Source organism: Bombina bombina, chromosome 2 (genome assembly GCF_027579735.1).
Source record: "Bombina bombina isolate aBomBom1 chromosome 2, aBomBom1.pri, whole genome shotgun sequence".
Classification (NCBI taxonomy): domain Eukaryota; kingdom Metazoa; phylum Chordata; class Amphibia; order Anura; family Bombinatoridae; genus Bombina; species Bombina bombina.
In genome coordinates, this window is record NC_069500.1 from 716007593 (window position 1) to 716034965 (window position 27373).

At 37.8% G+C, this 27373-nt stretch overlaps 1 protein-coding gene across 3 annotated transcripts in view; it reads right to left on the reverse strand.

Annotated features, from left to right (window-relative positions):
* Positions 1-27373, reverse strand: part of ZCCHC7 (zinc finger CCHC-type containing 7) — a 644222-nt gene that overhangs the window by 393076 nt on the left and 223773 nt on the right. For all 3 annotated transcript variants that reach the window (XM_053702726.1, XM_053702727.1, XM_053702724.1), the window contains exons 3-4: positions 19687-19733; positions 18309-18431 (exon numbers count right to left, since the gene is read on the reverse strand). In XM_053702726.1, coding sequence (XP_053558701.1) covers positions 18309-18431; positions 19687-19733 — 170 coding nt within the window. The remainder of the gene's footprint in view (positions 1-18308; positions 18432-19686; positions 19734-27373) is intronic.

The following is a 27373-nucleotide window of genomic DNA, read 5'->3' on the forward strand; positions in this document are numbered from 1 at the left end:
TATCATAAATAGTATTAACCCCTAATCTGCCCTCCCTAACATCGCCGACACCTAACTTCAATTATTAACCCCTAATCTGACGACCGGAGCTCACCGCTACTATAATAAATGGATTAACCCCTAAAGCTAAGTCTAACCCTAACACTAACACCCCCCTAAGTTAAATATAATTTTAATCTAACTAAATTCATTAACTCTTATTAAATAAATTATTCCTATTTAAAGCTAAATACTTACCTGTAAAATAAACCCTAATATAGCTACAATATAAATTATAATTATATTGTAGCTATTTTAGGATTAATATTTATTTTACAGGCAACTTGGTAATTATTTTAACCAGGTACAATAGCTATTAAATAGTTAAGAACTATTTAATAGTTACCTAGTTAAAATAATAACAAAATTACCTGTAAAATAAGTCCTAACCTAAGTTATAATTAAACCTAACACTACCCCATCAATAAATTAATTAAATAAAATACCTACAATTAACCTAACACTACACTATCAATAAATAAATTAAATACAATTTCTACAAATAAATACAATTACATAAACTAACTAAAGTACAAAAAATAAAAAAGAACTAAGTTACAAAAAATAAAAAAATATTTACAAACATAAGAAAAATATTACAACAATTTTAAACTAATTACACCTACTCTAAGCCCCCTAATAAAATAACAAAGACCCCCAAAATAAAAAAATTCCCTACCCTATTCTAAATTAATAGAGTTAAAAGCTCTTTTACCTTACCAGCCCTGAACAGGGCCCTTTGCAGGGCATGCCCCAAGAAGTTCAGCTCTTTTGCCTGTAAAAAAAAACATACAATACCGCCCCCAACATTACAACCCACCACCCACATACCCCTAATCTAACCCAAACCCCCCTTAAATAAACCTAACACTAAGCCCCTGAAGATCTTCCTACCTTGTCTTCAACATCCAGGTATCACCGATCCGTCCTGGCATCCGGTGCTGAAGAGGTCCAGAAGAGGCTCCAAAGTCTTCCTCCTATCCGGCAAGAAGAGGACATCCGGACCGGCAAACATCTTCTCCAAGCGGCATCTTCGATCTTCTTCCATCCGGTGCGGAGCGGGTCCATCTTGAATCAGCCGACGCGGATCCATCCTCTTCTTTCTGTGTCTCCCGACGAATGACGGTTCCTTTAAGGGACGTCATCCAAGATGGCGTCCCTCGAATTCCGATTGGTTGATAGGATTCTATCAGCCAATCGGAATTAAGGTAGGAATATTCTAATTGGCTGATGGAATCAGCCAATCAGAATCAAGTTCAATCCGATTGGCTGATCCAATCAGCCAATCAGATTGAGCTCGCATTCTATTGGCTGATCGGAACATCTTGGATGACGTCCATCTTGGATGACGTCCCTTAAAGGAACCGTCATTCGTCGGGAGACACAGAAAGAAGAGGATGGATGCGCGTCGGCTGATTCAAGATGGACCCGCTCCGCACCGGATGGAAGAAGATCGAAGATGCCGCTTGGAGAAGATGTTTGCCGGTCCGGATGTCCTCTTCTTGCCGGATAGGAGGAAGACTTTGGAGCCTCTTCTGGACCTCTTCAGCACCGGATGCCAGGACGGATCGGTGATACCTGGATGGTGAAGACAAGGTAGGAAGATCTTCAGGGGCTTAGTGTTAGGTTTATTTAAGGGGGGTTTGGGTTAGATTAGGGGTATGTGGGTGGTGGGTTGTAATGTTGGGGGGGGTATTGTATGTTTTTTTTTACAGGCAAAAGAGCTGAACTTCTTGGGGCATGCCCCGCAAAGGGCCCTGTTCAGGGCTGGTAAGGTAAAAGAGCTTTTAACTCTATTAATTTAGAATAGGGTAGGGAATTTTTTTATTTTGGGGGTCTTTGTTATTTTATTAGGGGGCTTAGAGTAGGTGTAATTAGTTTAAAATTGTTGTAATATTTTTCTTATGTTTGTAAATATTTTTTTCTTTTTTGTAACTTAGTTCTTTTTTATTTTTTGTACTTTAGTTAGTTTATGTAATTGTAGTTATTTGTAGCAATTGTATTTAATTTATTTATTGATAGTGTAGTGTTAGGTTTTATTGTAGGTAATTGTAGGTATTTTATTTAATTAATTTATTGATAGGGTAGTGTTAGGTTTAATTATAACTTAGGTTAGGACTTATTTTACAGGTAATTTTGTAATTATTTTAACTAGGCAGCTATTAAATAGTTCTTAACTATTTAATAGCTATTGTATAAATAAAAAGAGAGAAGCGCTCAACCTGGGAACGAACAAAAGCATAATAGCTTGCTCTATGGCTAGTTACCACCCAAGAAGCAGCCTCTTTTTGCTCAACATGTGCCTTTCACAGAGAAGAACTATCCTGAAGCATATCAGTCTGATCCTGACTTCACAGTACAGTCCAGCCCCGAAATACCAGGCAATCCCTCTCTGAACGAGAGAAACAGCAAAACCCCAGACGTACGTTTTGGCCTATTGTGGGCCTCGTCAGTGAGGTGCAGCCATATCCCTCTAGGCACACTGAGCAACGGGTCCACGTCTGGATTCCCGCATCACACTTAGGGAGACTTCCCAAAATGTCATAATTTGCATAAATAAAAAGAGAGAAGCGCTCAACCTGGGAACGAACAAAAGCATAATAGCTTGCTCTATGGCTAGTTACCACCCAAGAAGCAGCCTCTTTTTGCTCAACATGTGCCTTTCACAGAGAAGAACTATCCTGAAGCATATCAGTCTGATCCTGACTTCACAGTACAGTCCAGCCCCGAAATACCAGGCAATCCCTCTCTGAACGAGAGAAACAGCAAAACCCCCAGACGTACGTTTCGGCCTATTGTGGGCCTCGTCAGTGAGGTGCAGCCATATCCCTCTAGGCACACTGAGCAACGGGTCCACGTCTGGATTCCCGCATCACACTTAGGGAGACTTCCCAAAATGTCATAATTTGCATAAATAAAAAGAGAGAAGCGCTCAACCTGGGAACGAACAAAGGCATAATAGCTTGCTCTATGGCTAGTTACCACCCAAGAAGCAGCCTCTTTTTGCTCAACATGTGCCTTTCACAGAGAAGAACTATCCTGAAGCATATCAGTCTGATCCTGACTTCACAGTACAGTCCAGCCCCGAAATACCAGGCAATCCCTCTCTGAACGAGAGAAACAGCAAAACCCCAGACGTACGTTTCGGCCTATTGTGGGCCTCGTCAGTGAGGTGCAGCCATATCCCTCTAGGCACACTGAGCAACGGGTCCACGTCTGGATTCCCGCATCACACTTAGGGAGACTTCCCAAAATGTCATAATTTGCATAAATAAAAAGAGAGAAGCGCTCAACCTGGGAACGAACAAAAGCATAATAGCTTGCTCTATGGCTAGTTACCACCCAAGAAGCAGCCTCTTTTTGCTCAACATGTGCCTTTCACAGAGAAGAACTATCCTGAAGCATATCAGTCTGATCCTGACTTCACAGTACAGTCCAGCCCCGAAATACCAGGCAATCCCTCTCTGAACGAGAGAAACAGCAAAACCCCAGACGTACGTTTCGGCCTATTGTGGGCCTCGTCAGTGAGGTGCAGCCATATCCCTCTAGGCACACTGAGCAACGGGTCCACGTCTGGATTCCCGCATCACACTTAGGGAGACTTCCCAAAATGTCATAATTTGCATAAATAAAAAGAGAGAAGCGCTCAACCTGGGAACGAACAAAAGCATAATAGCTTGCTCTATGGCTAGTTACCACCCAAGAAGCAGCCTCTTTTTGCTCAACATGTGCCTTTCACAGAGAAGAACTATCCTGAAGCATATCAGTCTGATCCTGACTTCACAGTACAGTCCAGCCCCGAAATACCAGGCAATCCCTCTCTGAACGAGAGAAACAGCAAAACCCCAGACGTACGTTTCGGCCTATTGTGGGCCTCGTCAGTGAGGTGCAGCCATATCCCTCTAGGCACACTGAGCAACGGGTCCACGTCTGGATTCCCGCATCACACTTAGGGAGACTTCCCAAAATGTCATAATTTGCATAAATAAAAAGAGAGAAGCGCTCAACCTGGGAACGAACAAAAGCATAATAGCTTGCTCTATGGCTAGTTACCACCCAAGAAGCAGCCTCTTTTTGCTCAACATGTGCCTTTCACAGAGAAGAACTATCCTGAAGCATATCAGTCTGATCCTGACTTCACAGTACAGTCCAGCCCCGAAATACCAGGCAATCCCTCTCTGAACGAGAGAAACAGCAAAACCCCAGACGTACGTTTCGGCCTATTGTGGGCCTCGTCAGTGAGGTGCAGCCATATCCCTCTAGGCACACTGAGCAACGGGTCCACGTCTGGATTCCCGCATCACACTTAGGGAGACTTCCCAAAATGTCATAATTTGCATAAATAAAAAGAGAGAAGAGGAGAATTGCCTGGTATTTCGGGGCTGGACTGACCTTACTTGGCGGGATCAGACTGATATACTTCAGGAAAGTTTTCTTCTGTGAAAAGCACGCTGGTCTAAAAGAGGCTGCTTCCGGGTGGTAAATCGCCATAGAAAAAGCCACTGAGCTGTTGTTCGTTCCTGGTAGAGCGCTTCTCTCTTTGTATGCAAATTATTATGACCCTGGGGAAGTCTCCCTATGGGTGATGGGGGAAACCAGACGTGGACTCCTTGCTCAGTGTGCTTAGAGGAATGTGGCTGCACCTCACTGACGAGGCCCATAGGAGGCCGAAACGATCGTCTGGGGTTGTCATGTTCCTTGTTCAGAGGAGAATTGCCTGGTATTTCGGGGCTGGACTGACCTTACTTGGCGGGATCAGACTGATATACTTCAGGAAAGTTCTGTGAAAAGCACGCTGGTCTAAAAGAGGCTGCTTCCGGGTGGTAAATCGCCATAGAAAAAGCCACTGAGCTGTTGTTCGTTCCTGGTAGAGCGCTTCTCTCTTTGTATGCAAATTAATATCTATTGTACCTGGTTAAAATAATTACCAAGTTGCCTGTAAAATAAATATTAATCCTAAAATAGCTACAATATAATTATTATTTATATTGTAGCTATATTAGGATTTTTTTTTACATGTAAGTATTTAGCTTTAAATAGGAATAATTTATTTAATAAGAGTTAATGAATTTCGTTAGATTAAAATTATATTTAATTTAGGGTGGTGTTAGTGTTAGGGTTAGACTTAGCTTTAGGGGTTAATCCATTTATTATAGTAGCGGTGAGCTCCGGTCGTCAGATTAGGGGTTAATAATTGAAGTTAGGTGTCGGCGATGTTAGGGAGGGCAGATTAGGGGTTAATACTATTTATGATAGGGTTAGTGAGGCGGATTAGGGGTTAATAACTTTATTATAGTAGCGCTCAGGTCCGGTCGGCAGATTAGGGGTTAATAAGTGTAGGCAGGTGTCGGCGACGTTGAGGGGGGCAGATTAGGGGTTAATAAATATAATATAGGGGTCGGCGGTGTTAGGGGCAGCAGATTAGGGGTACATAGGGATAACGTAGGTTGCGGCGGTGTACGGAGCGGAAGATTAGGGGTTAAAAATAATATGCAGGGGTCAGCGATAGCGGGGGCGGCAGATTAGGGGTTAATAAGTGTAAGGTTAGGGGTGTTTAGACTCGGGGTACATGTTAGAGTGTTAGGTGCAGACGTAGGAAGTGTTTCCCCATAGGAAACAATGGGGCTGCGTTAGGAGCTGAACGCTGCTTTTTTGCAGGTGTTAGGTTTTTTTACAGCTCAAAGAGCCCCATTGTTTCCTATGGGAGAATCGTGCACGAGCACGTTTTTGAGGCTGGCCGCGTCCGTAAGCAACTCTGGTATCGAGAGTTGCATTTGCGGTAAAAATGCTCTACGCTCCTTTTTTGGAGCCTAACGCAGCATTTTTTTGAACTCTCGATACCAGAGTTAATTTTATGCTGCGGCCAGAAAAAAGCCCGCGGAGCGTTAACAGCCCATCTACCGCCAAACTCCAAATCTAGGCCTATGTTTCCCCCTTTATCGCTATTTTTTATTTGTATATCTGACCAGTTGGATATTTCATTAATAGCCTCTATTTCTGGCTTAGACATGTTAGCTTTTGTACTTAGTTTAGGCTCATGCATTGTCAGTATATCCTTACAGACTAAGTTAAGGAATGTTATGGAATGAGGTGATATATTACTAGGGGGGATAAAATGTGATCTGGATTTAAGACTTTTTCGCCAATTGTTACTGGTAGTATCATTCACTCTGGCTTCAGAGTCCCCTAAAAGGGTAATTAAATCACTCAATGCTGACTGATCAGCTTTAGATAAAGTGTTGGGGTCCTCAGTATTGGAAAAGTATTTTTTCAGTAACACTTTTCTAACAAATGTGCATCTTTATTTGCTTCAAATTTGTCTATTTGGCTGGTTGGTACAAAGGATAGACCTCTTTGAAGTGCAGAAATGTGTGTTGGTGTTGGTGTTTTTTCAGATAAGTTGATAATATTAAACTTCAATACCCCTAAATTAGGGTCACTTAATTCTTTTTGTTGGATTGTTTCTTGTGATTGTGAGATTGATTTTTCTGGCTGAGCCGTACTTGTCTCCTCATACGGGGGTTGTATTCCTTCTTCCCTTCCTAATCCTTCTCGTAAAGGGGCACTACCTAGATTAATGTGAAGTTTAGTTTTTTTACTGAGTATTGACTTGGATGTGTTTTCACTGTCAGAGAGTTCAACGTCAGTGGTGTCATATTCCTTATAGTACAAGTCCGAATCTGGGTGCCTATTTATACTATGACTCCATGAATACACCTTACCCTGGGCATAATCTGTCAAGTCTCTGTCAATCTTTCTCTCCTTTTTGTCTGAGATTAATTTAGCAAATTTTTCAACTTCGCTTTTGGATTTATTATATGATTTTTGAAAGTCATCCCTAGACTAAAACCGCTTTAATTCCTCACTAATTTTAGTGATTTCTTCAGTCACTTCTTTTAGTTTGTCAGTCTCATGTTCTACTAGATATTCTATCAGCTTTAAGGAGCATTCAGTAAGCGCTCCCTCCCATTTAGTCTTTAGTTCAGGTTTTAAATCACAGAATGTTGGGAACAATTTTAGGCGTAAGCCTCTTGGTGTAACGCTGTTTTTCTGGTAAAAGTCATACATGCCTATGTTCCACTGTCCTTTTATTTGTCTTTTTCCTTATTTTCTTTATATCTTTTAACGGTTTTAACCATTCCCCTGTATTTTCAACTTCTTTGGTGTTTTTCTTTTTTAAATCAGAGGTTACATTTTTAATATCATCTGACCATTTCTGCACCTAAATCAAAGGTCACCATAATAATAACAAACTGTGCTCTAGTAATATAGAAAATAGAGAAGCTGCAATGCTTCTCACAAACAGATATAAAAACATAAATGAATTACTGGCACTAGTTTAAATTGGTCATTGTGAAAAAAATCCTACTCCAAAAGGAGACTAATTGGATTTTCAAATTAAACACAGTTATGCCTAATGGTATGAAGGAAGCAAATAATTACTGGGTTTTTCTGTAAAATAGTAAATTTACTGCTCTGATACGACTATCATTGTAGTGCAAGCAAATTATGGTATCTTTTTAGTGGTAACTGTTATGGGCAATGACATATCACAATAGTGACCAATTATATCTCACTTAACAATATGTCGGTATGCTATAAGGAGAAGGACTTGTTGTATGTATCAGGAAATTAATCTCATTGGCACATACATCGGTAAACTAACTGATAGGATTCCATATAGAAGATGACTAATGTCACTGCATCCTATACACTACCAATGATCCAATTATTTTCACCAGTATAATTCCTACAATCATAGCACTAAGCTTGAATGCCCACAATATAAAAACTGTAATAGCATAAAGACACTGTTTACTAACATTTGAGATATTATTTACAGAGCATATATGTAAGGTACATGCTCCTTTCTTTGCTGTAGGACATGAGTGCTTTAACCGGTTTCATACAGCACATGACCATCAAACATCGGTATTTTGGTTGTTATTTGACATGTAACTGGTGGAACAGACCCCCATTACCTCGTGTATGTCTCCACAAGAGCAAACACATTACAAGTGGTCTGCAAAGCTGATAGAGTTGGTTTAATATATAAGGGGATAGTTTAATTACAAAGATGAACAACATAAGTTCCTTAGAATATGTCATGTTCACAGTTTGATCTGACTATGTCCCATTGCCAGCGGACAGATACTTTCCATTATTGTGTGCTGCCCGAATACAATGTGAACGATGATAGGCACAATCCATATCAGAGCTCTGTAATTAGCTCATATTACCCGACACACGGATTTTGTTCATCGCTCAGATGATAATACACTAGTAACTACTATCCATGGGTCATATTTTTGTCTAAATTCCCATGTTTTTCATAGACATTGATAACCCTATTTGCGCTGTACCTAATTATCATATAGGTTTTACTATAGTCGCTTTCAAGGCTGTCTTTAACCCAGGGCAAAAGGGGCAGCTGCCCTGGGCCCAGTCTTTGTTGAGGGGCCCAAGAGTCCAAAAAAAAATTTTTTTTTTACTTTATTTAATTTTTTTTTAGTTCATGCCAGACTGCTGATGTCATGTGACATGGGGGACACACACAGTCAGTCCTAATATTGTCACAGTCAAAAGTTCTCTGCTTATATTTATTTGTGAGAAACTGTGCCAGACCGTGCCGATGTCATGTGACATTCCAAGCTAGTGCCATGTGCTGTTTTAGATGTGCACTGTGCAGCACTGGATGCTAAGCCCTAACTAGGCATCCAGTCAATCCCACTGCATCAGAAAAGGTCCTGCTGGGGTTACCACTGTTACCAGGTAACTGCTCTGGTGGTGGGGATTGTTTCTGGGTAGGGCTCACTATAGGCGCATGCAGCAGAAAGCTGGAGTGGCAGGCACGTGAGAATTTGAGCAGCTGCACACACTGCTCTCTTCAGTCTTGAGGCTGTGTGACTCGTCTGTATCTATGCAGCCTTGGGCAGACAGCATCCAGTCTGCTGGTCCCCTTAGCCCTGCTCTTTCTGCTGTGGCTCTAAGATCAACTAACTGAAGTTTGTTAGGAAAACAGTGCTTTGTAGAAAGGTGTCTGGGAAGAATAAGTGAGTGTACACATGCCCCTCCCCCATGCAGCATTGTCTAGTGCAGGATGAGAGGGAACTTATTCCTAGCAAAGTAGTGACATGTGCTGCTGTGGCTGATGTATAGTGTCATGCTGATACTTCACACATTAAGGTAAGGTTTATTTTTATAGTTTTTATTTCTCTCTGTTTCAGATTTTACAGCTTCCCATAGTAGTTCTACTGTTCCAGTCAGTAAACTTATATCTGTCTGCACCTCCATGCTTCCGCCTCAGTCTTAACCTTGCTTTGCTCCTGTTGGCTGCCCTAAATCTCTTTAACCAGCTAACCTCACACCAGAATCACATTCAAAAGCATATTAAATTAATCCAGAGTGGAGAAATGTATATATTTATTTATTTATTAGTACCGCTTAGGTCCAGTTTTACATATTGCAATTTTTTTTTTAATGATTAGCCCAGCAGTGGATGATCCACTGCTGGGCTAATAATTTAAAAAAATATATAAAATAAATTGATTTAGTTGTTTTTTGGGATGTTGGGGTGGAGAGCGAAATTGCATGGGGGGGGGCAAGAAAATGTTTGCCCAGGGTCCAGTCAATATTAAAGACGGCCCTGGTCACTTTATATACATTATGATCACTTGACACATATCATTGTATGTTAAGCAGTATCTATATAAGCATTAATAATAATCATAAGAAGCAGTGCTTCGTTAATTAATCACTCTGTACATGCCAGTGATTAATAAGCAGGATTACTATAAGTGATGTTAAATAATGGGTAACAATAGATCTTACAGTCACCCATGTGTGTTGCTAGAATATAAACAATTCCGCCTTTCCGGGGCTGACGTAATGAGCCGATACTCAATCAGCAATAAGCTGAAGTACACACCCACATTACAATATGTCGATGACAATGATTCACCTGACGGGGGGCGTAGTTACCGCAGAGTATAGTTAATTGGTCTATAACCGGACACTTTAAATGTATTTAAATGGGTGGCACTCATGCTTCGGTTTGCCTAATCTTTCACATTGACAAAGGTCGCAAAGACAGCCGAAACGCATTTGTGGTTATTGTGCATATATTTGCACTTTTATTTTCTTTGTTATGTTTGATACCCCTGTCACCTGACGCCTGCAGATATCGGCCAGGAAACAGGGGGGTGACAACATATTAGTTTAATAATCCTTTAGCTTTTAATGGTACGTTATGAGTAGTTCTTAACCTCCTTATTTTTAAGGTTAACTGAATAAAGTATTGAACTTTTAATCCATTTAATTACACATTAATATAGGAAAGAGTGCTTAGATTAAACCCCCACTTTGGTCTTTCCCTGTCTCAAACAGGTTTGTTGTGGTGCCATATTCTTTCCTATGTTAATAATGGATTTAATGGTGCTCCATGGGATGTTCAAATATTCGGATATTTTTTTTATAATACAACCCTGATCTGTACTTCTCCACAACTTTGTGCCTGACCTGATTGGAGAGCTTGATGGTCAGCATAGTACCGCATGCTCAGTGGTGTTACAGACTCTGGGGCCTTTCAGAACAGGTGTATATATACTGAAGTCATGTAACTTTAATTTAACTATAAATTTGTGACTTCAGAAGGTAATTGGTTGCACCAGATCTTATTTAGGGGCTTCATAGCAAAGGGGGTGAATGCATATGCATGCACCATTTTTCTGGGGTGTATATATATATATATATATATATATATATATATATTTTTTTTTTATTATTTTTTTAAAAAACAAGTTCTTTTCTTAATTTCATTTCACCATTTTGGACTATTTTGTGTATGTGCATTACATGTAATCCAAATAAAAATCCATTTTAATTCCAGGTTGTAATGCAACAAAATAGGAAAAATGCCAAGGGAGTGAATACTTTTGCAAGACACTGTATATGCACACTTTCTAAAGGCTCCAGCTGCTACTGAGCATGTGCAAAAGTGTACAGTGTATACATAAATGTATTTTGCGATTGGCTGATGGCTTTCACATGATATAGTGGTTGGGACAATTGGATTAATTTAGAATTTTGCAAGAAAAATATTTACTGCTCATTTCAAAGTCAAAGTAAGTGTAACTGCATTGCCTTTTTGACTGGTCAATTTTTAAATTAGATTGTATTAATAGTCCTTTAAGGCAGGTATGTTATTGATCAGACACTGCAGCCCACAGAATTTTTATGCCAAAAACAGCCTCTGAAGATGCATACACATGAAAGTGGTAACATTTCAAAAAAGTATGCTAAGAAGACTTAGTAGCAACCTTACAAATCTTGACTATGGAAATCTTGTTACGGAAGGTCCAAGAAGTGGTAACTGTGCTCATTAATGAGCTCAGGGGAAACCTTCCCTGCAACCAGGTACGTCTTACAAATTAAAGCATTAAGTCAAGTGGCTAAGGTAACTGCTGCAGCTTTATGACCCTTGCAAAGTCCAGAAAAATGGATGAACAGAGAAAAGGAAAGTCTAAAAAAAAATTTTGCTTCAGCATAGAATTTTAAGGCTTTCTTAACATCCAGGTTGTGAAGAATTCTTAGAAGCTAGAAGGAAAGAAGGAACCACAATCTCTTTGTTGATAATATATGAACATACCATATTGGAAAGAAAAGAACAGCTAGTTCAAAGAACAGCCTTATTCTGATGAATAATCAGGAATGGAGGTTTCACAAGAAAAGTCGAAAGTTTAGAAGCTCTTTCTGGTTGAAAAAATGGCCAAGAGAAAAAGAACCTTCAAGGATAATCGTTGAAGTTCTAGACCATACATATGTTTAAATTGAGAGGCCTGAAGAACCCTAACAAACAGACTAATATTCCATGAATGAGTAACTGGTCAAAGACCTGGTCTGCTTCTGATCAAAGCCTGAACAAGAGTCTGAATTTCAGGAATCTTGTCAATCTTTTTATGATATAAGACGGTTAAAGGGACATGAAACCCAAAAAATGTCTTTCTTGATTCATATAGTGCATGGAATTCTAAACAACATTCTAATTTAATTCCATTATCAAACTTTTTTAGTTCTCTTGGTATATTTTGTTAAAAAGGAGAGAGCGTGTCTGAAGCACTATGGGGCAGAAGATTTGCAAGAATGTTATCCATTTGTAAAAGTCTTGGTTGTTAAGTTACAGCCAAGAGCTTGAATTCCTAAGTTCCAGGCATCTGCCCGCATATTGAACCAGAGCTTGATCGGTGCTCAGGTTCCATATGAGGGCAGATGCCAGATCGTTACACACAGTGACTGAGGGAGGGAAGAGAGCTGTTTGGGAGGGATCAGGTGGAATCAGGAGATGGGAGGGTAATCTCTACACTAAAGCTAAAATGAACCTTACAAGCTACCTGATTTATCCATTCACTGCTGGGAATAATAGAAGTGTGGTGCGCAGCTGCAACTAGCGGCCTTCTAATTACCAAAAAGCAATGGAACAGCCATATGGCTGCTATTTCTGAACATAGGGGATTCCAGAGAAGCTCTTACAACCATTTGTGCCATGATTACACAAGCAGTATGAAAATAATTTCAGTGAGAACCCTAATTTTTTTTATTTGGTGGTGAAATGGTAGCATGAAATAAACCAAAATGGGCCTATATCAATACCATGGTTTGTCTAATTAATATATATATATATATATATATATATATATATATATATATATATATATATATATATATATATATATATATATATATATAGTTTTGACAGGTAAATTAAAAAAAACAAGGCTCCATTTCTGTTTAAATTGAGTGATAGCAAAAATGCTAAAAAAAAACTCTCCAGTATTTTGTGCAAGTTTTTCTCTGAAAGGGGTTAAACATTTTAAAAATGATTTACTCAATCTGAATCACAAAATTTATTTTTTGGGTTACATACCCCTTTAAGCCTTAAATCTGAACCTTAAGAGAACTAGCTTTCACCAAACTGTCCTGTAGGAACTTCAGTACCCGAGGAATTCTAACAGTATCCGTTATTAGTACACCAAATTAAAAAGATTTCCCTTGAATGCTGCAAAACCGTGCCTAGAATTAACCCCAAACTCAGCATGAGGTAGTGGACTCATCTAAATATCGTACAGGTAAGCACTAGTTAGGATGTGTTAAATTATTAATGGATTGCGCATTGGCTCTCTGTTAGTGCCTGCTGAGGTATCGTGTGCCCAGCCCTCTGTTAGTGCATACAAGGTCAGCCCTTTAAAAGTGTGCGCCAAATAAGCGCACATTGGCTTTCTGACGTGCGTGCTGAGATAATGAGTGTTGGTTTATGACAACCGTGTTTTATCAAATTTAATGTGAGTTGGCTTTTTTCTTCTTTTCTATGCGCCATATTATTTAATATATACAATATAATATGCTATTTTATGCCGTGCATTTGGTAGCTCACTCTCAGTTTCTGTGCTCCATGTAACAGATAGTTTTCTGTTAGGCGGTTTGACTAGGTATAGTTATTCTTTACTTTCCGTGCTAGTTACAGTTGTATCCAAAATCTGTGCCCTCTGTCACCTGCAATACCTTGTTGGAAGTGGTAAGATTGAACAATAGAATTAGGCATTCTAACTAGTCTAATGCTGCTCTTGCCTCTACAGGTATCTGTCATCCCTCTTTTTCCTCAATACAAAGGAGTGCTTCAGATTTTGCTCCAAGATTTAAAGGTTTGTGTGTTTTACATTTCTGTAGTTGTGGAGGCCATGCCTTCTCCAAAAATGAGCAATATTTCTATGTTTTAAAGTCATTCTAAAGTTACATTATCAGGTTCGACTGCATCTTTAGAGATCAGAAAACCTTAGGATGCCCTTATAGTTTTCAGACACCTCAGATTATTTTCTGAAGGTGAGTTTTTATGATGATCAGGAGACTGATCAAGACACAGAGTCTACCTCTTTCATGTTTAAGCTTGAACATCTTAGTTCTTTGCTTATAGAGGTTTTATACATTTTAGACGTCCAAGACTCTAAGTCATCTGAGGAAAAATCTTTCAAATAAATGGGTTGAGTTTTACACCTTCTGCTAATTCACAAGTTTATTTTTTCTTGTTCGTGAGGCTCTTCTGAAAATTATTTTCAAAGACTGAACCAACCCTGGTCTTCTCTTTTAATCCATCTTCTAATTTTAATAGGATGTTTGCTTTACTGGCTTCTATGTATAGCTTTAGAAAACTATACATATGGTGGATGGTGCTATTTTGCTTTAGCCAAAACTCACTACTATTCCCTTACAGGATAGTAGATCTTTCAGGAACCATATGGACATGAAACGGGATTCCTTTTATCAAAAGTCCTTTTACAGCAAGCATTGCTTCTGTATCTGTTGTATCTGCTCTTTAGTGTGACACTTTGTCTCAGTGCCTTACCACCATTTCATCAGGCCCTAATGAAACATTGCTAAGGCACTGTGAAACGCATCTCTTATGTAACAATTGTTTTAAAAATTGCTTTTAACTTCACGTTTGCTACCTTGTATCCTCTGTGTACTCAGAAGCGGTAAAATCCCCTACTAGCTGCACTTCTGGACTTTGAGTCTGAATTGAGAGTCTGCTTGGGTGTCTTCTGATGCTTTGGAGCCTTGGAGGAGGGTTACCTCGTTACCGAAGAAGAGTCTGCTGGGCGACTCTGAGGATCTGGCCTGATTGATATGCACAATCTAGTGCTTTCTTAAATGTGAGTTTAATTACTACATTTTTTAAGTACATCCATCCTGTGCTGTTTGTCTACCCTATGAGGCGCCTTCTTTTATTCATGTTTCATAACATCTGTCTTGGAAGTTTTTGTTGCTTTTAGCAATATCTTCTTCCAAAATATTTTCTGAGTTTTTGCTCTTTATTGTAAGCTTCTTTATCTTATGTTCATGAAGATAAGATGGTTTTAAGGACTCTTTATGATTTATTACAAGGATTTGCTAGACAAACCTTTAATTTGTTTGTCTCTTGGTACATGTAAAGGCCAGAGGACCATTAAAGATACAGTAAAGTCCAAAATAAACTTTCATGATTTAGAAACAACATGCAACTTTATACAAGTTTCCATGTTACTTCTCTTATCTAATTTGCTTTTTTTTTTAATCCATTGTTGAAAATCACACATAGGTAGGCTAAGAAGCAAAGCACTACTGTGAGCTTCACATTTTTGAGAAATAAAAAAACAATAATACGTGATAAACTCTTCAAGATATAAAAATTGCCCAAAATAATCTAAAACCTCTGGGAGACCATGACATTGTGAATGGATTAATAGAATTAATTAAACATTACAGCCATGAATATACATCATCTTGCTTATAATTAAAAACGAATCAATATTTCAGGATGAATAACATTTAGATTATAATACATCTTAAACAGAAACTAACTTGAGATAATTTTTTTCTCAAAAAGCATTTTATTTTAAAAGAAAATCCTTTTTAAATCAATAATATCTGATTTAAATAAAAAGAAATCCAACTGAAATTAAAAAAAAACTTTTTTTTTTTTTTTTTTTAAAAACAAAGATTTTTATCCACCTTGATCCCCACTGAGCTGTGATGTAGGCGGCAGGGGGGCTGTTTTTAAAGCGTATTTGCACAAAATAGACTAACACTTCATATTATAAATATGTATATACAGTTTTACTGCACATTCACTAGATTTGTCACACTGGGTGATATCGCTACTGAAAAGCAGGCGAGACTGATATGGCTGAAAAGGGATAACTAAGATGAAGGACAGTGCTTGAATATTAGAAACTCACAGCAAAGTGTCCCCCATAAAATACAGGTTACTCCCATGGAACACCCAGCAAACTCCCACTGAACGCCTATATATGTCATGTCTGCAATTGACTGTTAATAAAGACAAAAAAGCTTCCTATTGAAACTATAGAAACTGGGAGAATGTATAGTAAAATGTAAGAATATGTATGTAAATTGTAAGTGTGATTGTACTAATCTTTTATTGTGTCCTTAGGTTTGTATTTTTAATTATTTTAAAGATTGTGATTGCGTGTTCTCAATATTCATATTTACATTATGCAGGTAGAAAACCCTTTATCTAAACTGCTTGAGACCGGAAAAGGTTTCAATTTCGGAATAGTTTGGATTTTGGAATATTTGCATCTTTAGAATGGGACCGATGGGAGAAGGCATGGAACTAAGTGTAAACAACATCTTATGTCATTAAGGCAATATTTAAATTTTATAATACAATTTATACATGTAACTAAAGGTAGTTTTATATAATTTTTTTAAATACTTTTGTGACTTACAGGCAGGGAGAATAGTATTTTTTTTATTTTTTTTAAATATTAGTGAAAAAGCTTCCAGATTTGGGAATATGTACCTGTATTGAGAACGCAATTGTGAATTAAGAAAACACAATAACAATTTTGTAACATATGAAAAATGTAATTGCATTTCGCGTAATGAAATATGAAAAAGCAACATCACATTTGCAATATTGTGAAATGCAAAAAATTCAACTGCATTATTGTGAAGTATGATCGTGAGTTATCAATATAATATAAATATTAATATTGACAACGTGCAATTGCAATCTTAAGATAAGTAAAAAAAACATGCCTAAGGAAACAATAGCGGTTAGTACAATCAAGCTTTCAGTTCATATACATATTCTTACATTATACTATACAATACATATACATAAACAATATATACACATATATCATATACCCACAATTCCCCTACTCCTATAGGCGTATTATTGATATGTTTAATTGACTATTGTATTGTAAGAACAGGGATAGAGTTTCTGTTCACACATGTAAATTGTATCGTCATACAGTACTGTTTTAAGAGATCATTTACATTACACCTTCGTTGTAGGTGGTGATGCTGCTTTGTATATATCGCCGGTATCAGAGCAGCATCGCAACCCACTGAAATGTATGGTAAGACGTCTCTCGGCGATGTTGCTTTTAAACAGTACTGTCGACCCTTTTAAATATTTCATCAGAGTCCTGTCAGAATAAGCTACCCATCACAAAAAGCTAACCTAGCACTGTACATGCGCAATTTAACGTCACAACATTCGAAATCTGTAACACAAATATGTTTGGAATGCTGTGACCTCAGACAACGCATGCGGCGTTGTCGGGTAGCTTTTTCTGACGGTGCCAAAATGCCTGTTTCCTTACCTGCATGTGCAATCACAGAGGTAGCTTTTTCTGATGTATATTTCTCTTAAACGATGACTGCGCATGCAAAAAAAGCAAAACGGTGGTTAATCAAATACTAGCCTATTTCGATTATAATATTTGACATGCCAAAATGTATATATCAATACATATAAAGATATATATCTGTATATCTACTGTTATATTAATATTGCCATGTCAAAAACGTATAATTCATATTGCCTATTATTTGATTAACCCCCAGTTAAACCCTTGGTTGCATAGGCACGCTTGAACTATTTATTTATAAACATATCCATCAGGAAAAGCTACCTCTCTGACTGAACATGCGTGTTAGCAGTCACAGAGGCATAGCTTAATGAATTTCTCGACTGTCAGAAAAAGCTACCCTACAACTTTGCATGCGCTGTCTAAGGTCACAGCATTCCAAACATATTTGTGATACAGGTTTGGAATGCAGTGACGTGAAATTGTGCATGCGCAGGGTAGCCTTTTCTGACGGGTAGCTTATTCTGACAGAACACTGCCGTTCCTGACATGGTGATGGATCCCTTTGGAATATCTTTCTGCCTTTCAATCATCAGGGTCTACATAAACTTCACCTGAAAAAATAGACCAGCTACATTGGTCTCACGTAGAAGTGAGCAAAATGAATCACTTTTAGAGCTGCTATCACATAATTTATAATTATCATGCAATCTGTGACAAAGGAAATGCATTGCCTTAAAATCATTAATTACAAGAAGCTCTTTAAGTTAAAGCAGATCAACTGTCCATATTAACCGAATAGGAAAAAGCAAAACTTACAAGCAAGCTGGATGGAAAGAAATATACATAAAGGTACACCCCTCAAGTGTTCCTGGATGTTCTACCTACACCAAGCAGGTATAATGCCCATATACCGTACCAGTACTAAAATATAACACTACTAGGGTACACAAGAAACTTTTATAAAATTGAACCATTATTAATCATATCTAGTTCAAAATAAATGGAGCGAACAACAATCAATATATCACACATTAGTGTCAATTATTAAGATGTTTCACCAATGTAATTATTGTAATTATTGGCAACATTGATGAGGAGAGAGACATTTACCTTAGGAGTTGGGCAGTTTTTGGACAGATGTCCCCGTTTATCACAATTTCTACAAATAACATTCTTATCCTCTGAGTAGTAACGGTTAGAGCGTCTAAATGGAGTATGGTTATTGATCTGAGCCTGAAAAAGAAAGCAAAAATGGTATTTTAGTTTATAGCTAATTAATGAAAGGGTTAGACACATACAAACTCAAAAGACAAAGATGTTGCTAGAAGGAAAAGCTTTAGTATTTCTTGATTTTCCTTACAACAGCATTAAAACAAATATTAAAAGAATATTAAATGGACATGCAATCCAAACATTTTCTTTCAGGATTCAGACAGAGCATACACTTTTAAACAACTTTCCAAATTACATCTATTATCTAATTTGCTTATTTCTCTTGGTTTGTTGAAAAGCATACATAGGTAGGCTCAGGGGCTGAGAGCTAGATGCTAATTGGTGGCTTATTTTCATTGGCTTACGGATGTGTTCATCTAGCTCCCAGCGGTGCATTGCTGCCCCTTTAATAAAGGATACCAAGAGAATGAAGCAAAATTGATATTAGCAGTAAATTGGAAAATTATTTAAAAATATATGCTTCATCTAAATCAGGAAATAAAAATGTTGCGTTTCATGTCCATTTACATTTAAAATGCACTTATTATGAATTTTATTCACTAGTAACAATAAATGTTATCAATTTTAAGAAGTATTTTTTTCTAACTGACTCAAATGCATCCTTGTCGTTAGGTGTGAACTAGCATTACTCTTCTTTTTGTGCATCAATGGTACACAAACTGCAACTATTTAATTATTTCACAAGGTTTCTGTTCATTTGATTATCAGATATTTTAACAAAAAAAAAAAAAAGCTTAGGATCACAAACCCTCTTAAATATTTTACATGTCCTGAGCAGGGCAGCAAACCAGTTTTCCTACCTTATAACTTCAATATGCAGTACTTGTACCGCACCATTCCTGCTAAAGTGGTGACATTTTTAGTGACGTTCCCTTTAGAACAAAGCTATTATAATAAGCATCAGTGTCTGGAATTATTATTACAAAAAAGTATAGAAAAAACATTTTGATAGTGGTTGTTAAACTGTTATTGTTGTTTGGTTTGAAACACTTTTAAGGTACAAATCTAAGTTTATTCAATTTAATTACACAAGTAAAGGAAATCAGGGCCAAATATTTAACAACAACAAATTTACAAACTTAATTAACCAAACTAAATAAATCTGCATTCTTTAAAAAAAAAAAATAGAAAGCAAAAATTGTTATGCAAAGACAAAATGTAACACTAAAATTGTTTAAAAACATTAGATATCTATAAACAGGAAAATGATCTATACATAGTAAAATGTGCAACACGGTCTTTTATTTGATCTTACCTCTAAATCTCTCTCACTAATGGACCAATCAATTCCTCCCTTTTCTTCTGCAGAAGAAAACAAGCAAAATTAAATCATTGTTTTGTTCTAAAATGTAATGACTGTTATATGTTATACATGTATTTAAAATGTGTGTTCATTGTACTTAACTTTTGGAAATATAGTAATCCATAAATTTTGATAATAATGAAAAAATGATATTCTTTAAATATAAAAGTTACTTAAAGGACCAGTAAATACAGTAGATTTGCATAATCAACAAATGCATGATAAAAAGACAATGCAATAGAAAATGAGTAGTAGATTTTTTTTTTCTTACAAATTTAGTCTTTTTCCACTCCTGTATCATGTAACAGCCATCAGCCAATTACACACATTTTGTTAATGGAAGTAAATTGGAAAGTTGTTTTAAATTGCATGCTCTATCTGAATCATGAAAGTTTAATTTTGACTTGAGTGTCCCTTTAATGGGATACAGTACACAGTCCTTATCTGTCTCAAATGTCAAAGCTATTGCTACTTGAATTATAGGTTGCTGGCATTAATATATTCTACCATGTAAGGTAACAAGTGTGTACATTTTAGGGAAGGAGGGTGAGTTAGAGGATACTATAAACAAATATATAATATCTAGGGTAAGACATTAAGACAGAAATTGAATCTTTAAAACCTACTTGGACTTATCCTCTAACTTGATACCATAAGCATTTAGGATATAAAAAGCAGGATATTTTTTTTTTTCCAAAGAGTTTTTTATTGAGGTTATGCCAGTGAGTACAATATGTATAAAATACCATACAACATAAGAGAAAATACAACATCAGTGTCACATTTACAATAGTTATTCTTATACATGAAATAACAATGTGGTAGAAAGCTAGGTATATATCAAGAACCTCTATTTTATTTTTTATTGCTTATATTCTTCAATTATTTCCTCAAGAGCGCAAGCGGCCACATTTGGACCAGTAAAAGCAAATGTTATCTAGAGGAAAGATAGCGAATGTATTGGACACTTATGGTCCAATACATATAATGTAAAGAGTAACTTATCAACTGAAATTTTTATTTTCAAAAATATAAGGGGGGGGGGGGGTAGAAAATTCAGCGGGTAAGCACCGCTTGTCAAATATAGGGTAGTATGGGGGGGGGCGGAGCCATAGGTAAGGGTTACAGAAGAAATATAATGGGACCTTCAAGATGAGGGAAGGTTGGAGGTATAAAACATAAAGGGTCCCTCTCTATTAGAGGGGTAAAACTAAATAACATATCTGTTATTAAATTATTTAGTGGGTGATATTATTAGGAGAGAAATATTTCCCGTTAATTTTGCCCTGAGCATTTAAAGATAGAGCTCTAAGGTTATGGGAAGGGTTACAAAGTAGATAACTCCCACATCGTGAGTTCCAAATGTTTAGAGGAATGGACAGCTACTGCCGGAGTGTTATATAACTAACTTAATGGCGTAAAAATTAGCCAAAATATATTAGTTAAAGTTCACCTAACTCTGTAGTGGTGGCGATTCTATAGTGTATACCGCCTATAAATGAGGTATCATGTAGCTTGTATGTATAAGGTACTAGATGATCAAAAATGCTGCTATAGCACTACATAGTTAAATAACCTACAAACCTGTAAATTTACATATTCCCTAATAGTGAGATATCTAGAAGCTAGGTTGGAGCCCATACTAAACATATATAGGAAAGTATATCTAGTGAAAAGCAGAGAAGGTGCCTTAATACCGCAATAGGTGAAATATATCTATGGGTCCAATCTGAGATATATTGACTCTCTCAGGTATACAGAGGAGCAAGTTAACATTAGTTATTATCTACAAAAAATTTCACCCCATCTAGCCTCAAACATTGCCTCAGGGGAGAATGTGTACTAAAGGGAATAGCTTCTCTGTTTATAGATGTAGTGCAATATATAGTTAGGTTATGAAGTCCTGGGGCTTAATTGGGAACACACTCATCTTAAGTGAAAGTGGTGTAATTCTTAAATCCGGTGTTATAAAAAATAACAGATGGGATGATATACCCATATGTCATATAGGTATAGAATTCAGATGCTAAGCTAACTCATCCAATATGATAGATGTACAATACCCAAAGCTGGAGCTGGAACACATCGCCTACAGAAAATCTATGAGTGAGTACTGTTATGCAAAGTGTTACCTTACAGCACACAACATATGAACTTCGGTGATACGATAATTTTTATATATCTCATTAAACAACATCTAGTTGGTTTATATAAATGCCCCTCAATTCAGGACTGGTAATAGTATGGATATGCACAAAAATCATTGCATCTAAGATCAGTTTAGTGCAAATATAAACTTAATGAGCTAAACATAAGGTAAAAGTTTAGATCGATGGTGTCTATATGTAAAAGGGTGTAAAAGGAACCTAGGAAATATGCACAGTGCAGTCTGTAATATTGGCTAAACATCATATACTCATTGACTTCAGAAGTCCATTAAAAAGACATTGAATTATAATATCTCTGACGCAAGGTAGCGCCTGTTATAGCTGTCTCATGCGAACAGAGGGTGCCCCTGCTAAGTCATATCAAACAATAATGATCTGTGCTGTACTGCTAGAGAAGCCAGCAGAAAACATTGAGGCAGCTAGTAACCGTAATCTAACTGGGACTGATATCATCAGCATAAACCTATGTAGTTTTGACCAATGCATGCAACTTAACAGCAATAATATACCTAGAGTCAAATTTATATAGAGTGCACCAACTTGCCAGCGCTTAGTAGAATTAGAGGAGCATAGGATATTCACCAAATATGTTCGTCTTACCATGCTTCTGTTACTCGAATTTTCCTATAACCCCAAGAGACAGTGTTATGTGTATATAGAGGAGGGGGGGGGGAACAAGAGTTAGCGTGGCACATTACAACGTATTCTTCTAATCACATGTTCTGGATTAAACATAGGGCAACTTATTAATAACTTGACTTTACTCCCTGTAGGGCCATATACAGAGCGCAATAAAAACATGTACCCCATAGTAATGAGAAATAGAGCTCTAAACTATGGCAGTCGTGGGAGAGATATATCCACTAGGCAGTGTCCCCATGTAGGTACAAAAAGTAGTGGTATCCTGCAAGATCATCAGTGTATTAAGAGAAAAAGCATAGGTTAACATTAAACAGTTAATGCAGTATAACAGTTTACATTGCAGACAGCTTCAGGCACATTAGAACTAATGCTAGTGGAGAGAGAAAATGTAAAAATTAAGTAACGTCATATCAGTAGATTTAACAGTGATAAACAAGGTATCCGACCCTGTACAAACATTTTCCCAAAGTTGAGGGGCATTTGTCCCACCTCAACTCTGATATGGGATGGGAGAGTCAGGTTAGTGATCAGATGAGCAATTTCAGAGAGTGTGTTTATATTTGACAAAACGTTCCTGGCTATCACATCTCTCTAAGAGAAATGCCTCAAGTTGCTAGCCGACTCCTCTTCTATGGCTGGTAGGGGACTCATTACAAAGTCTCAGGTCAGCAACAGCGCTGATGAAATAAACTGCAGATCGGTAAACTCTAGGTCGATAAAGTTCTGGGAACAATAGTCCTGCAATGGCTTTAATTGTCCTCCACTGCGCTGCAAAGTACATTCTTACTAGCCCACACCGCATTTGTCAGGCTTGCTCCGCAGTGCATGTGCTAGCTTCCGGCTGATAACCATAGTGGTGACCCATACCGGACAAGGTAAGGCATCCACTCTAGTGCAGGTCATCAAGGCTGTAGATAGATAACTTAGCGCTGGCACGGTAGGGCAAGAGGAGTTGGGTTTCACCCACAGCACCACGATCGCTTTCTTGTAGTAGGGGAAGCATAAGCTTGAGGCCGCCCGTAATTCACAATAGGTGGTTGAATCAATGTCGACAGTGAGCCCTTCTTCTCGCTCAGTCGGACGGGTGCAGGGCGGCACTCGCCGACAATCCTCCTCACTCTGCGGGTTTAAAGCATGTAACCCAGCAAATAGGCTTACATCTAGTATCTCCGCAGGATCTGACAGCATTATGTCCCGTCCAGCTTCAGCTTGTTCAGACAGTGAGGTTGGCTGACAACTCTCGCTGCCTAGAGTAGTTAGCGTTGCAAAACGAAAGAGGTGGATATCTTGCAGTAAGTCTGCATGGTGAAAGTCCATAGCTCGCTCCAATGCACAAAGTGCCTCCATGATGTCCGCCGCCATCTTGAGCGGAAAGACAGCGTGTGTCTGAGGGTTTATTTTTTTATCTGCCTGCAGGTCTTCAGTAATACAGCAAATTTCCTCCTTTTCATGGACAATGTCCTCAGGGTCAGCTCAGCAGTGCTGACATTTCAACCCCAGATCGAAATTTGGGCAATCAGCCTCCATTATAAGAATTTAGAGCCGGGAGCTCTACCAGGTTATGTCTAGCTGCTTCGGCAGTTGGCTCCGCCCCCCAAAAGCAGGATATTTTAATAGACATCAATGGTTAAAAGGGACAATCTACACCTTAGTCATCAAAGTCTTACTTTAGATTAAGCTGCAAATATCCTCCTATACCCTTTTCTATATCATGCAGCAGAAACAGTGAAAAAGTTATTTTAAAATGAATGTTTTTTCTGGTCACTTTGAAATGGCTGCCAAGCTCCACCCAATGATGACATCACAATCTGGGCTATATTAAATGCTTCACTAGTTACAAAAGACTAACAAATTGGATTCAATAGATTGCCAATACTATTCAGCAGAGAGCACAGATGCAGCCCAGATCGTGATGTCATCAGTGGGCAGAGCTTGGCAGCCATTTCAAAGTAACAAGAAACAATAGTCATTTTAAAATAACTTTTTTACTGTTACTGATGCATGAAAAAGAAAGGATATAGAAAGGATACAGGAGGGTATTTGCAGCTTTATCTAAAGTAAGACTTCAAGTTGACTAAGGTGTAGACTGTCCCTTTAAGTCACCCCTTCACTTTGCAGAGTAGACTTAAAGGGACAGTCTAGTCAAAAATAAACTTTGATGATTCAGATAGGGCATGCCATTTTAAACAAATTTCCAATTTACTTTTATCATCAATTTTGCTTTATTCTCTTGGTATTCTTAGTTGAATACTAAACTTAGGTAGGATCATATGCTAATTTCTTAGCCCTTGAAGGACACATCTTATCTGAATGCATTTTGACTGTTTTTGTACAACTAGAGGGTGTCAGTTCATGTGTGCCATGTAGATAACATTGTGCTCACGTACGTGGGGTTACCTAGGAGTCAGCACTGATTAGCTAAAATGCAAGTCTGTCAATAGAACTGAAATAAGGGGGCAGTTTACAGAGGCTTAGATACAATGTAATCACAGGGGTAAAAGGTGTATTAATATAACTGTGTTGGTTATGCAAAACTAGGGAATGGGTAATAAAGGAATTATCTATCTTTTTAAACAATACAAATTCTGGTGTAGACTGTCCCTTTAACATGATTGTTAAAGATGCATTTAAACTGGTCAAATATAACAATCCAAGAAAAGCTTCTGGTGCCCATAAGCATCAATTCAGAAGGTTAAAAACATAATTTATGTAAGAACTTACCTGATAAATTCATTTCTTTCATATTAACAAGAGTCCATGAGCTAGTGACGTATGGGATATACATTCCTACCAGGAGGGGCAAAGTTTCCCAAACCTTAAAATGCCTATAAATACACCCCTCACCACACCCACAAATCAGTTTAACGAATAGCCAAGAAGTGGGGTGATAAGAAAAAGTGCGAAGCATATAAAATAAGGAATTGGAATAATTGTGCTTTATACAAAAAAATCATAACCACCACAAAGGGTGGGCCTCATGGACTCTTGTTAATATGAAAGAAATGAATTTATCAGGTAAGTTCTTACATAAATTATGTTTTCTTTCATGTAATTAACAAGAGTCCATGAGCTAGTGACGTATGGGATAATGACTACCCAAGATGTGGATCTTTCCACACAAGAGTCACTAGAGAGGGAGGGATAAAATAAAGACAGCCAATTCCTGCTGAAAATAATCCACACCCAAAATAAAGTTTAACAAAAAACATAAGCAGAAGATTCAAACTGAAACCGCTGCCTGAAGAACTTTTCTACCAAAAACTGCTTCAGAAGAAGAAAATACATCAAAATGGTAGAATTTAGTAAAAGTATGCAAAGAAGACCAAGTTGCTGCTTTGCAGATCTGGTCAACCGAAGCTTCATTCCTAAACGCCCAGGAAGTAGATACTGACCTAGTAGAATGAGCTGTAATTCTTTGAGGCGGAATTTTACCCGACTCAACATAGGCAAGATGAATTAAAGATTTCAACCAAGATGCCAAAGAAATGGCAGAAGCTTTCTGGCCTTTCCTAGAACCGGAAAAGATAACAAATAGACTAGAAGTCTTACGGAAAGATTTCGTAGCTTCAACATAATATTTCAAAGCTCTAACAACATCCAAAGAATGCAATGATTTCTCCTTAGAATTCTTAGGATTAGGACATAATGAAGGAACCACAATTTCTCTACTAATGTTGTTGGAATTCACAACTTTAGGTAAAAATTCAAAAGAAGTTCGCAACACCGCCTTATCCTGATGAAAAATCAGAAAAGGAGACTCACACGAAAGAGCAGATAATTCAGAAACTCTTCTAGCAGAAGAGATGGCCAAAAGGAACAAAACTTTCCAAGAAAGTAATTTAATGTCCAATGAATGCATAGGTTCAAACGGAGGAGCTTGAAGAGCTCCCAGAACCAAATTCAAACTCCAAGGAGGAGAAATTGACTTAATGACAGGTTTTATACGAACCAAAGCTTGTACAAAACAATGAATATCAGGAAGAATAGCAATCTTTCTGTGAAAAAGAACAGAAAGAGCAGAGATTTGTCCTTTCAAAGAACTTGCGGACAAACCCTTATCCAAACCATCCTGAAGAAATTGTAAAATTCTCGGTATTCTAAAAGAATGCCAAGAAAAATGATGAGAAAGACACCATGAAATATAAGTCTTCCAGACTCTATAATATATCTCTCGAGATACAGATTTACGAGCCTGTAACATAGTATTAATCACGGAGTCAGAGAAACCTCTATGACCAAGAATCAAGCGTTCAATCTCCATACCTTTAAATTTAAGGATTTCAGATCCGGATGGAAAAAAGGACCTTGTGACAGAAGGTCTGGTCTTAACGGAAGAGTCCATGGCTGGCAAGATGCCATCCGGACAAGATCCGCATACCAAAACCTGTGAGGCCATGCCGGAGCTATTAGCAGAACAAACGAGCATTCCCTCAGAATCTTGGAGATTACTCTTGGAAGAAGAACTAGAGGCGGAAAGATATAGGCAGGATGATACTTCCAAGGAAGTGATAATGCATCCACTGCCTCCGCCTGAGGATCCCGGGATCTGGACAGATACCTGGGAAGTTTCTTGTTTAGATGAGAGGCCATCAGATCTATCTCTGGGAGCCCCCACAATTGAACAATCTGAAGAAATACCTCTGGGTGAAGAGACCATTCGCCCGGATGCAACGTTTGGCGACTGAGATAATCCGCTTCCCAATTGTCTACACCTGGGATATGAACCGCAGAGATTAGACAGGAGCTGGATTCCGCCCAAACCAAAATTCGAGATACTTCTTTCATAGCCAGAGGACTGTGAGTCCCTCCTTGATGATTGATGTATGCCA